The 13,240-nt window shown below is 40.2% G+C and overlaps 2 protein-coding genes across 3 annotated transcripts in view; one reads left to right on the top strand and one right to left on the bottom strand.

Moving 5' to 3' along the window:
- The window catches only part of foxn1 (forkhead box N1), a 27,721-nt gene extending 18,470 nt beyond the window's left edge, over positions 1 to 9,251 (top strand). For both annotated transcript variants that reach the window (XM_008425592.2, XM_008425591.2), the window contains exons 3-9: positions 1,318 to 1,614; positions 1,784 to 1,879; positions 1,957 to 2,087; positions 2,230 to 2,326; positions 4,310 to 4,517; positions 4,635 to 5,090; positions 5,630 to 9,251. In XM_008425592.2, coding sequence (XP_008423814.1) covers positions 1,318 to 1,614; positions 1,784 to 1,879; positions 1,957 to 2,087; positions 2,230 to 2,326; positions 4,310 to 4,517; positions 4,635 to 5,090; positions 5,630 to 5,919 — 1,575 coding nt within the window. In that variant the 3' untranslated portion in view covers positions 5,920 to 9,251. The remainder of the gene's footprint in view (positions 1 to 1,317; positions 1,615 to 1,783; positions 1,880 to 1,956; positions 2,088 to 2,229; positions 2,327 to 4,309; positions 4,518 to 4,634; positions 5,091 to 5,629) is intronic.
- unc119a1 (unc-119 lipid binding chaperone a1) overlaps positions 7,890 to 13,240 on the bottom strand; it is a 24,882-nt gene continuing 19,531 nt past the window's right edge. The window contains exons 2-5 of the mRNA XM_008425595.2: positions 12,283 to 12,396; positions 12,079 to 12,169; positions 10,732 to 10,904; positions 7,890 to 10,594 (exon numbers count right to left, since the gene is read on the bottom strand). Of these exons, the coding sequence (XP_008423817.1) occupies positions 10,482 to 10,594; positions 10,732 to 10,904; positions 12,079 to 12,169; positions 12,283 to 12,396 (491 nt within the window). The 3' untranslated portion in view covers positions 7,890 to 10,481. The remainder of the gene's footprint in view (positions 10,595 to 10,731; positions 10,905 to 12,078; positions 12,170 to 12,282; positions 12,397 to 13,240) is intronic.

Here is a 13,240-nt window from a genome sequence, read left to right as displayed (position 1 = left end):
ATATAAATTTTGACATATCTCCACCCACATATAATTCTATATATCTTGGTCCACCAAGTTGAACGGGTGTGAGTGGAGGGGCTCGCATGGGGCACCATTCATGTGAAAACCACTGCCAACCCACATTTCAGCTCCTCCCCCGTCTCTTATTTAATTCAGGCAGTGGTTAAAATGTTCCCCTTGGAAACGGGACACTCCTTTGTGACGGTAATATCAGTTCTCACTGATTCCTCGTCCTCATGAATGACCTAATATGCCTTTGTGTGTCATGGAAACAGATATCGGTCCTGAAGCATGCTCTATTTTATACATTAGTATTGTTATTCTTACAAAAATATTACACCAAAGTTATACATATATTTTTATTTGTATTAATATTTATACTTTTGTCACTTTTATGCCTGATTTTTGAGAGGAATTGAAAAAGACACATGCACAAAAACTGGATGCACTGTGGTTATTAAAAGCTTGTTTGGAAAATTGGAGCTTTCAGTTTGGAAAACTTGCAAAGTTTCATCACTGAAAACTGATTTAGAGTCAGAGTTTGGAGTTTTGCTGAAACTTGAACTTCGAAATCCAGTGACTGCTGCACTTGGTATTAGAGAGCTTGAATGAACAAAATAACCACTGACTTTTTTATAACCTCGACCAGTTTAGATGGCTGATATTTTGTTTAAAATCTTTGAATCAAGTCTTTGGTTGGACAATAGCATTTTAGGATGAGCTCTTTGTTTCTACACTAGTTCTGCTATTAGTCAGAGATAAATTGGAGCAATGCAGAAAATAAAGGTGCACTAAACTAGATCCAAAACCCAAGAAGCTTTGTCTTTTTATTTTGGATAAAATTGCCCTTAAATGATTACGTGTTCATACGTAACAACTTGCATTTTGTACACAAAATCTGGGTCGTAGCAACAGTTTTAATAATAAAATCACATCACATTAATATTTGACATTGATTGAGTATGGAGAAAACTCCTGGAAAATATTGCAGTCATGGAAGGTCAAGTTATTTCTGAGTTTCTGTCTGGCTTGTCTTATCAGAAGTTTCCAAACTGAGATTGTACAATTGTCAATGTGGAGGTAATGATTCCTTGAAGGCAAACTGAAGGTTAGCATGTTCAGCCTGTTCTCTTTGATTTATGTGCATGTGGAGAAGAAAATTCTTGGATTTGTTTCAGGGAATTCTTAGGAGGTTTCCTGGAATTGCTTTTGCTATTTAGCTCATAAATAAAAAAGAAAAAAAAAGGTTTCTGAAATCTGGGTGTAGACTGTTGCAAGTACATTATGTTCCCCGTATCTTTTTTGACACTGCAGATTAAAGAGGGTGAGGACATCTGCTTCCCCCAGCCAGGGAGCAACCACTCCGGCTTGAGGACTCCAGCTCTGAGCAGGAGACACAGCGCTGACGGGACCATCGGCTCAGATCGCGCCCCGGCTGACCGCTTCCACCCATACCGTCGACAGTTCAGCGACGGGGCGGTGGATGCTTCAGATTGCCTCCTTCAGAGCGCCTCTTCCCTCAGCAGCCTGCAGGAAGTGAACATTCCCGACACTGGCTCATGCAGCAGTGATGCACAAACAACCTGGGGCGAATACAGCGACAGCATTCAGGTTCCTAAATTTACCACATTGTCTGTCAGTTCAATAATCGAGCTATCGAAAGCTTTTTACTGTCAACAGGTGCATATTCTGCAGCACATATTAATGAACTTTAACCGGGGAAACATTTTTCTCATTCGTCGTTACTCATGGTTCCCTCAAACTTTTTGCACATTTTCAGAATCTGTACCCAGAGCTTCCGGCTGGGCCGGTGGAACCTTACGGCTCTCTGTCTCAAAGTTATCCACCCTACGACTCGATGAGCTCCATGCAGCAGGTAGCGCGCTTTAAATGACCGCTTGGCAGCAGCACGCGATGCAGAAGTTCATCGTTTGTTGTGTACGCGCTTCACAGGTTTCAGCTAAACTGTTTCCAAATGCCGATCAGCCAGACGGCACCAAATATGCCCTTCAGAGTCTCTCCATTCAGCCACATCAGGAGAGGTCAACGGAAGCCCTCTTCCCCAAACCCATTTACTCCTACAGGTAACACAGCATCACATCTCACTGCTGGGTATTTTTTGTTGTAAAGCACAGATGCATGCGGTTTTGCGGTATTAAATATAAATGCGACGTTGTGTCAAATGTAAGTATAATTTGAATGCCTGTTTCCTTTTAATTGCTGCAGCATCTTGATTTTTATGGCTTTGAAGAACAGCAAAACAGGAAGTCTGCCGGTCAGTGAGATCTACAGCTTCATGACTGAACACTTCCCATATTTTAAGGTATTGCACACACCGAGCCTTACATGCCCACTGCATTTCATTTCATAGTTTAAGGGAATATAAGGATCATACAATGTGAATGTGCAACATCTTGCAACATATGACTTTCACTAACGAACATTTACCCTTTTGCTACTTCTGGAAGTAAGTAATTTGTTTATTTTATTTAAACGCATCTGCTATTGCCGTGAGCATGTTGTTACTCTTTGTGTTTTGGAAATGGCGACTCAGAGTTAAATAGAGTCATTTTAGCTAACTTGCCACGTGAGTGAACTGTCAAAGATTACTGACTTCACATTTTTTGATAGGGAACAATAGTTAGTTAAACAAAATTACTTTCAGATAATGTAGGGACTTATATTTTAAAAAGATATATGCTAAACACCAAAGCAGAAACAAGCAGTGCAACCAAAGTGCAATATTTGATTGAGGAATCAACAAAGCCGCCACAAAACTTGGACTTACGTTTTATTTTATTGCATAAATATATAATAACTAAAATGCACAGAGAACTACTCCTATTTTTGACCAAAACGTTTGTTCACATCAGCTTAATGCTTTGCTTTTCAACAGAAAAGAAAGAACATTTGATAGCAAGATTTCAAAGATGAGGTCAGAGGCAAGAAGAAAAAAGTTACAGTAAAATTGGAAGCATTAGTAGAGAATCCATCCGTCCGTCCGTCCGTCCCTAGATAATGGAGACACGTTTTTATGTTGTGTTATTAACACACAAAAACATGCCAAAAACAGAAGGTTTGGATAAACCCCAAAATAAATAATGGATGGAAAAGATGAGAATCTTAAAAATTAGAAGATTACTGATTTGCTTTCTTATCTTTCTTTTTTTTTTAAACGTCATATAAGTGCAACAACTGTTTGGATCAGTTAAAAGGTCAAACGTTACCTCATAGAAGATGTTATTGATCTTTTAATTGTTGGGTACTTAAATGTTTGCTCATCAACTTATAACACTAGGTCACTGTTTAAATAAACGTAACATTTGTGCACAATTTGCCACTAAAGGTTTATTTAGTTCTGAAGGGTTTGCTCTCAGGTTTGTCTGTAAAAGTTGTTAACACACAAACACATAAACGCCTGCCACAGGGTGTAACGTGAAGGAAGTAGCATGCCGATGTGAGTGAATTTTAAAACTGCTTCCTGTTGCATTAATATTAAACACGTTCGGCACCTGTGGGGTCAGAGCTCAGTTTGAACCCTGATTTTCAGATGAGTTGACACTCGGATCTGGAAAGAGCTCAAACGTTTTCCACCATACATATTAAAAAGGTGCCTTACACACAATTACTGAGCCCATCGGCTATGATCTAGCGAAGCACACAGTTATCTATTTATTAAAATTTCTGCACTGATGGCTGATTTCCAAACAGGTGGCTAAAACCCGAGCTGCAGGGGTCAGAAGGTTCAGGGGGATAAATAAGATGAAACTTCAGTGAAAGCCATGATCACTGGATAAATTTTAAAAGAAAAAAAACCTGCTTGATGTTGCCAAGTATGTTTCACTTATGTTCGGCTCAGTAGGCACTTGTTATGGCATGCAGATTCAAATCAAAGAGAGGAGCAGATGTGGGCAAAAAATGAACCCTGTAGGGAGGAGATTGATGTCCCTGCATTAATTGGTGAATTGTTAAAAGTAACTAAAATGTATGCGTTTCCTGTAACAGTTAAAGTTAATTTACTTCAAATATAAATCAATATAATGAACATATTCCCCCCCCCCTTTTTTAAGATTATGCATTTTTAGCTAACAATGTATAGCAGCGAGGACACAGAAAGTGTGTCATCAGCCCTGAATCCAGGGAAGTCAGCAGGATTCTCTTTTCTTACAATTTCACCACAGCTAGAGAGAAACAGTACAAAACGTTGGCCCTAATGATTCACTTCAAATCCCAGGCCTCGAGTTCAAGACACATAAAGCGTAAGAATAATGCTTTTCTAACACATCGCCTCTCTGTCTGCGTTCAGAACGCCCCTGATGGTTGGAAAAACTCGGTAAGGCACAACCTTTCCCTGAACAAATGCTTTGAAAAGGTGGAGAACAAAAATGGCAACACTTCTCGTAAAGGCTGCCTTTGGGGTCTAAATCCGGCCAAGGTGGAGAAAATGCAGGAAGAGCTGCACAAATGGCGCCGCAAAGACCCCCAGACCATCCGCAGGAGCATGGCAAAGCCAGGTGAGCAAGAGAGACGGTAAAGAAGACAACCGCGCTCTTTAGGATTTGACCAGATCAAAGCATTTTCATTTAAATTCAACGTCTTTCAAAGTTGTCTTGTCCTGTCTTCTTTTACAGAAGACTTTGATCGTCTGTTGGGAGAGAAGCCAGACAGACTAAGACCTTTGCCGCCTTACCCAAGCACAAATATGACCACGTTAAAAAGAGTGGCCCCTACGTACAGCCCTGCCCCTTTACCTCTGAACCCCGCGCAGCCTCCACCGGCGTGCCGACCCGTTCCACAATCAGAGTACGCTCACATTCAGCCCAGCTACCTTCCCCACACGACGCTCCAACCCAGCAGCTCTTTTGCCCTGTACTCCCCCTGTGGACAGCAGCCTGCAGCCGGCGTCCCGTCACCCTCTGGATGTCTGAACTCACCCCTAGCTGGGAAAATGCCACCTGTTTACAGGGTTGGACTGCCGGGAGAGTACAATGTCGACCTGAGGGGAATGCATGAGTTACTTCAAGATGGAGACACCAGCTATGACATAGACACACTCAACCCCAGTCTGACGGACCTGCAGCTGCAAGGTAAGCGTGTCGTATTACAGGATGCCAAGGTTTCCATGCAGGGCTTTTCTTTTAGTCACAAACCATATACTTCAGCGTGTACTGTCACTTAAAGATTCAAAGATTCAAAACTACAATAAGTTTTTTGTGAGAAAGTACTTTGTAGAGCCAACTTTCCTACAATTACAGACGCAGATCCCACAGGGGTTCTTTAGGACATCTTTGAGATTGAATAGCTCAAACTCAAACAGATTATGAACAGTCAAGAACAGTTATTATTATTATTATTATTATTATTATGACTTGCCACATATTCTTAAATCTGACTTAGATTTGGACTTTGACTAGGCCATTCTAAGACATGGTTTGAATTAGACCATCCCATGCTACTGCCAGCTGTATATGTTAGGACTTTCTCCAGATGGAAGGTGAACATCCACCCCAGTTCAATGTCTTCTGCAGCCTATGACAGATTTTCTCCCGGTTTCGCTCCGTGTTTAACTCCATCAATCACCGATGTCTAGATTCAACCCACATGTCTGATTTTATTGCAACTGCAGGAAACTTGTGGGAGGAGTTGAGGAAGGACAGCCTGGTGTCGGAGCCACATGGTCCGGCCACACACCTCTCCACCTCCTTTCTCCAGCAGGATCACCACCAACAGACCAGCTGCCTGCAGGCTTTCAGCCCCTCGTTCGAGGGGAATGCTGGACCCTGCTGTAAAGCAGCGTATGAGGACGAGGACGCAGACAGAAGCTGCTGGAATGGACTACATCCTGTTGGATATTCAGGACTGGAGAGTTTGGCTGGATATCTGACCTCCTGCACCACCTCCATTTCCCTGATGTAAACGGCTCTCCACTTCCTCTGAGACTTTGCAAACTATTAAACATTTCACGTTTTATGCTTATAAACTTAATCAGCTTTAAAACGTTGTCAAACTGAGACATATCCGATGTACCTTTATTGAATGTGATTCATATATTTGTTTGCAAAGTTGTTTATTTATTTACTTTGAGCAAAATGTGTTTCAGTTTCCATGTATCTTGTTTTGTACTGTCACTTAAGGATTCAAAGTGTTTCATTTTTTTGCTATAGTTTCACCTCTTTAGTTGGCATTTAGTTTTAACTGCAGGCAAGTCCGTAAATTATCCCCTAACATATATTAGTTTGACTATTAAAGTGAAAATTTAAAAAATGTTAACATTTCAGAAATGAAAACATAAACACGTACTCTTCTCAACAAGTTTGATTAATTGTATGGAAGGTTTAATGTACCTAAAAGGTTAGATGTTCAGTTTTCACAAAACTTAATTATTAAAAAAAGAGCAACCATTTGCATTGATGTCTTATACTGGCATTCACTAAATGTATTCAGCATTTAGTGAATGCTGAATACATTTAGTGAATGCTGGATCTTCCTCCATGGGCTGTGCTGCACTGCAGTTCAAACGCTACCTCACACCAGGTGGCCTTGTCACCAAGAGGTAATTTGCAGACCGTACAAAAAATAAAACAAAAAACAAAGAAATGCAGAAGAAACAGAAGAAGGGAAAAGTTACATGATGGTCGGGGTGAAGACGTCGGCAGTTTGTAGATATTTCAAGGTAAACAGAGGATTTTAAAAGAAGCAAGGGCAAAAAGGCTTCTTTATAAGGAGTAATTTGATAAGGTATTTAAAAACTAAACTATCCATGTGTCGGGCTCTATTTATGACTTTCTAAAACAGCCAGAGGGACTGTAGGCTTACAAAGAAGATCCACCCTGTTCTAGCCAAAATAAATGTTTTTAAACATTATTGTATGAGTTGTACCTACTTGCAAACTACTCAGTTGGAATTGGCAACTACCTACTAATGTCAACCCATATTTTATCTTCTAGAAAGGCCTTCCCCGAGGTTCAGGAGTGTGTTCATTGAACACTTTCATAGAGCAGTTCTTCCATAGGCAAACTCACTCATCCATGTCCTTGTTAATTTTGGTGTGTGCACCGTCATGTTGGAACAGAAACAGGAGAAGCCGAGCCCAACTCCTGATAAACAACCATGCACCAAAATCATCTACGTCCTAAATGTTACTTCTAACATGATGCAGTCAAAACGTCACCGCTGTCCAGGTGAAATCCTGACTGGTCGGTTGAATTGCCCATGGAAATGGTGCAGTAACGCTGTTTCAGCAGTAGATGGCAGCAAACCCCCCGCACGGTTCTGCTGTTTTTGTTTCATACAGCAAGGTACTTCTGGCAAACATTTTAGTTTTCACTTAAATGTAAGTATTTAGATTTATTCAGATAAAAACTGGTCACTGTTCCTTTTACACTTTTGTGAAACTGTCACTGAAATGGAAATGTCACAACAGCTTATTGTCAGTGTATCTAAATTTTGTATTTTTCTATTAATGTCCTGTTTTGAGACTATGAAATGTTATTATTTCAGTCATTCCTCAAGTCAAGTCTTGAGATAAACGCATGTCAAGATTTTGTGAAAATCCCAGTTTTATTTCTTTGATAAAATTAAAGACAAAACTTTTACAATTTTCCATGTTGATTGAAAACATTTCTTTGCATCAAAGTGAACACAGTATTCAGTGAGACAGAAAGTATCAGATATCAGAACTGCTCTCTGATTTGTGGCTAGTTATACACAGTTGTGGTCTGAAGTTTACATACTTTCACCGTCTGCGTCAACGTCAAGTTAATTTGGAGCTTTTAATGATTTATTTAAGCTGTTCTTTTACTAAATTCAAGCAAATTCAAAGTACTAATGGAGTACGCTAATAAGAATGTATTCATTGTGACCAAAAGGATAAACCAGCAAAGCTCTTTTTTTTTTTTTCAGGAAGCATCCTTTACCTCCTTTCAGTTTGAATGTGTTCATTTCTTTCTCTCTACATGCCCAGTGCCTCTCTGTGGACAATAAATGCAAAACATTCAAACCAAAAACTGTTGTCTTGTCAAGTTAAGACATTTCAGAGCTGTCAGCACCACCTATTTAAATCTTTTTAGGTAATGCATGTACAGCCTTTATTCATGATTATTACTTTTTATTTCAGAGAAAATCTGTGACAAATTGAAATCTATACACCCAGTTCTTGTGTTTTTTAATTTAGTTATTTGTGTATAAAGATTCAGCCCTAGAAAAAGAAGAGCTTAAACCAAAATTGATGAGTGTATGTTAGCCTCTGATGTTTCCTGACTCTTAAAAATATTCCTGTCGTGGCGGCAAAGTCAACCTGAAGACATGAATCGAATCAAATTCTCACAAAGACAAAGGAGACAGTCATCTGGACAGCAACAGAACACAGGCGGAAGAGAGAGTCACTTAGATATGTCTGCTAATACGATTTTAAGTAACTACAAGAGTAAAAATGCCATCAAACTATAAACCGCAAATATACTTTTGATTATTTCAAAATTTGCATCTTATTTCTGTATATTGTAGTTTTCCTAAATCTAATCAGTTGGAACATTTTCAAAACAAACAAAAAAAAAAACGTCTTTGCAAATAAAACATTCTATTTTATTTAAACGCTAGCAGAAGATATCAGTGGCTCCACTACCACACACACAGAGAAACTATATGGATGTTATATGATTAAAAAAAGATCTAGGTTTATAATTTAGCTTGATATTGAAGAGAGCATGAGCAGTGCCTGGCAAAGGTATTCACAACATTTTAAAAAAATATTTTGTATAATGTTATAGTTGAAAACTGGAGTAATGAGTAAAGTCTGCAGGTTTTCTGTCACACACACACAAGCACACACACGCACGCACGCACGCACGCACGCACGCACGCACACACACACACACACACACAGAAACGGTGAGCGGATCCGGGCTCACAGGGAAGCCGATGCTTTTCCACATCGAGAGGAATTAGTTCAGGTGGTGTCTCGGGCCTCTGTGATGACGTGTTCTGGACATGTCCACTGGCGGGAGACACAGAGGAAGATACAGGACACACTGGAACTGGACCAAGTGGCTGGGGAGGGAGAACAAAACGTCTGGGCTTCTTTGCTTAGGCTGCTTCTCTCATGACCCAAGCCCGGATCGAGTGGAAGATAACGGATGGACGGATGGCAACTGAAAACTTTCTTGTCTTTTATTTGGATTCATATGACAGTGCGACACAAAGTAGTGCATGTTTTTAAAGTGGGAGGGAAAGTATGCATACTTTTCTTTTTTTTAAAAATATAAATAAAAATCGGATTTCGTAGTGAAACATGGCGACAGTAAAATCCCACTGTGCGGTGTTTTAGCAGGGACAGAGAAGCTGGGCAGAGATGATGGGACAATGGATGCAGATGAGTACACATCAATCTAGGACAAAACATAAATATAAATGCATATGTAGAAGAAAATGTATCCGTTAGAAAATGATTAAACCCATGAAATTTTGCACTACTTTATGTTTTTCTGCCACATAAATTCCTTGTAAAATACACCAAAGTCTGTGGTTTTAATGTGACACGATAAAATTATTGGTTATTGGGTTAAAGTTATTGGATGTAAATACTTTTGTACTCTTGATGAAGGTGATTGAGATAAAAGTTTGTCTTATAGCCTAAACATCTACAAACGTTACAAGAAGGAGCTTGTTCCTGCTCAAGAGGCTGATAAAAACGTTTCCTGGTCAGACTGAATTGTTTGCATCGTTCAATTGTAAAAGGGTTTTCCGTGTATTGCAAAAATACCGGAAAAATATTCTTAAACTGAGACAGAGATTGTATTTCTACAGCTGTAGGTTTTAAGTAAATTCAGACACTGGTTGATGAGAGGGATTAGTCCTGTCCTGGAGGAAGGAGGAAGTACTTTCACAGAATATGACAGCATCTTGTGTTGCAATAGACATCTTAACTTTTACAACTGAAGAACCAGCAGAAAAACCTGCATCTAGGTTTCTTGGCGATCACTGTAACGCTTGTTTTTTTTTTTTTTTGTCTCTCTCTCTCTCTTCAGTCCATTTCATGAACTACTGTTGTTGCTGAATCTTATAGAAATGCAGTAAATTTGTAAAATGCCATAAAAAATGAACCGTGTTATTTCTTGGGCTTGCATAGTGGGGTTTTGCTTATTTTCCAGCCACCAACTAACACAAAAAATAAAACAAGAACAGAAAAACAATAATGTCCTCTCTTTTCCTGATGAAGCTGAGCCCACATACGCAGACTGAAATCAGTGGCATGTTTGTGCTGCCCACACGCTTCCATCCATGTACTCTGACGCGAAATGGCAGACTTTGCTGCTCCTCCCGAAGAGGAATCTGATTGTCCAGGCGGCTAAGAGCCTGAGTGGGAATGTGCGGAGCTAACAGGGGCGATAAATGAGCATCTAAAGCCAGTGATTTGTCCATCAGTTCATGTGTTTCTGGTCCTGAAAATGTCTCGAATCAGAGGAGCGGAGATGGTCTTCTTACGGCCCTCCACAGTAGGAATAATCTGCTTTGTTGTGCATCACCAGCTTGTTGTCCACAAAGTAGAAGCTGTCGGATTGCGTCTCGTAAGGGTGCTGGATCATCTCACGCACTGAAAAGAGAGACACAGAGAGGAAAGCCACAGGAAAATCAGGATTCTGTTACATTAAATCTGTTCTATCTGTGTGAGCTGGTCTTTCGGTGCTGTCGCACGTTCATGCGTCCCCGTATTGTATGCCAGACACTCACTGGTTTCCTCGGACAACGTGGGGAACTCGTAAATGTGTTCGCAGGTGTTCTTGCTGCTGGGCATGCAGAAGCCGAACTCGAAGTCGAAGCTCTTTAGCAGCTTGTCGCGGAAGTAGTGTCTCTCGATCATACGGAAGTTGTTGATGGGGGTGTCTCCCACTGTGAACTCCACTCTGTGGCGACACAAGGAGAAAATAGACTCACCGAATGTGCTGCTGCTTGTTGATGCTCTGAAAATGTCTGAGCCTTTTCTGTTTATCAGCTGGAAAGTGGACAAAAGGGTTACGCTTCGACTTCCCTTACAGTTTGTGTTCACACGGCTTTCAGGTCAAAACACATCAATCGTTTTAGCAATCCTAATCTTTCTTTGAGCACAAAACGGACAAATTGGAGAAAAGGTTTTGCAAACTTTCTATTTGAGTTTAAAGCTTCAAATTTTCTGTGGTGAAGCACGCGACAGGCAAAAGAAAACAGTTTTGCATCTGCAGCAACACCAAAATGAAGTTTTTACCACAATCAGTATTGTTATATTAGTATCTTTTTCTTGCAAGCAACAAATTTGTGCCACTTTTCTAACTTCCTATTACAGCTAGCAGTGCTGCAGAGATGTGTTCAAGTTCAGCAGTCGGATCCTTCTGAAGGCAGATTATGTCACAGCGATGCAGCGAAGGTTGTTCAAATTCAAACGGTCCTCTAAGTGTGACCCACAGCTGCCTCTTCCTTTTACCGGATTTGAAGGTCGGGTTCGATGTGTCCTTTGCAGCTTAACCTAATCCAAGATTCAATGTGGGGAGTGAATGGAAGATTTTTGTTCTTCTAACAATAACAAAGAGTGGCAAGGGAGTACAGTTTTAAATGTTAAGTATGTTAAAATGCTCACTGCCATTAAACCACGCTTCGTGTGTGTAATAATAAGGAATAGTGGTAAAAAGAGATAACAACAGTATAATAACAGACCATGTATTATAACTTTGGCTGGAACTAATGGTCATCACAAATGTTTTTTTTTTTCTGATAAAAATAAAATAGAAACTATTATTATATGCACAGTATAATATGAATTTGTATCTGTATGATAAAGCTGCTTCATTGAATTCAAAACCTCAGTAATGACGACGAACACCTTTAATGCCGTCTGTCTGCTACCGTCAGTTGAGCTGTTGTCACGGATCATCGTCAGTCTGTTGTCCCAAACTGAACCCGTCACGCCTCCTACTTCTGCTCCTCTGCAGCAGCAGCTGCTGCAGCAGCAGCAACAGGGACCACTGCATGTTTTCTATTGCTTTAGTGCACTCTTTTGTTTTCTATAAAGCCTTTATCATACACATCCTCCACATTCTGACTTACGTGGCTCCAACTTGTCGTAGTTGGAGGAAAGCTGGGGTGAACTGGTATCGAACAAATCGACCGGTGTTGGGGTCACATTGCTTTAAACCGCCTGCACACATACAGGTGAACAAAAAACATATTCGTAAGCTTGTAAAAAAAAAAAAAGAAAAAGTTTCTTCACTTTAAAGATGGCAGTTTCAGTCTCTGAGGCTTGGCTCTGACCTGGTGTTGGAGGTTTGGTGATCTCAAACAGGACCGTCCCTGTTTCCATGTCACGGATTTTAAACCGGGTGAAGTCAATCATGTGGACATTTTCCTCTGGAGCACAAAGATAATCTGGAAAAAAACACATTAAACACACAGCCAAAACAACCAAATTTAAAATATGTGAAAGGAAAGCAAACATAGACGTTTCTGAAGCCCTTCTACCAGAACAGGCGGATGGACATGTTAGTTGGTCTGAAGTTGGGCCACATATTGAATGATGTTTTGAGCAGCACTTCATGATGATGTTGCTCACTAGTGTTCTCCTACAAACCTGCGAGGCACATTAAAAATGATTTGTAAAATTTTCACTAATTAATCAAAAGAAATCCTTCCATGCCATCCTTAAAATAATTGATTTTTGCATGTTTTAGTGGGTATTTTGATGATTTAGATTCAGTCATGCATTCCAGGTTTTCAAAATCCATGCATCATTTCACTTCCTCCATTTTGAACTACTTGTTTCATCACAAAAAAATCCAAAAATCCAAATTAACTACATTAAGGTTTTAGGATGGTTTTAGGACAAAATAGTTGACTACTTGTACAAATGATGAATCCTTTATAAAACACAAAGATTTTGTTCCACCCTAAATTAGGTGAAAGGTTGCTTCTCAACAACCCATCTTCACACTTTCAGGCTCTTTTGCTGATTTTCTCCAACTGCATCGAATGATTACGTTAACTGCATGGTAGTATGCATGTGTGCGTAGGTGTGTGTGTGCGTGTGTGTGTGTGTGTGTGTGTGCGTGGTCATGTGTGAGACACTCCCTACCCAATGGGCCTGGATTAGACCTAAGAGGCTTATTGTGTTTTATCATCACATGGACCGACTGGTTTTAAAGTACTCTCATACACACACACACACACACACACACACACACACACACACACACACACACACACACACACACAC

Source organism: Poecilia reticulata, linkage group LG13, assembly GCF_000633615.1.
Source record: "Poecilia reticulata strain Guanapo linkage group LG13, Guppy_female_1.0+MT, whole genome shotgun sequence".
Classification (NCBI taxonomy): Eukaryota; Metazoa; Chordata; class Actinopteri; order Cyprinodontiformes; family Poeciliidae; genus Poecilia; species Poecilia reticulata.
This window is presented reverse-complemented; position numbering and strand designations above follow the sequence as displayed.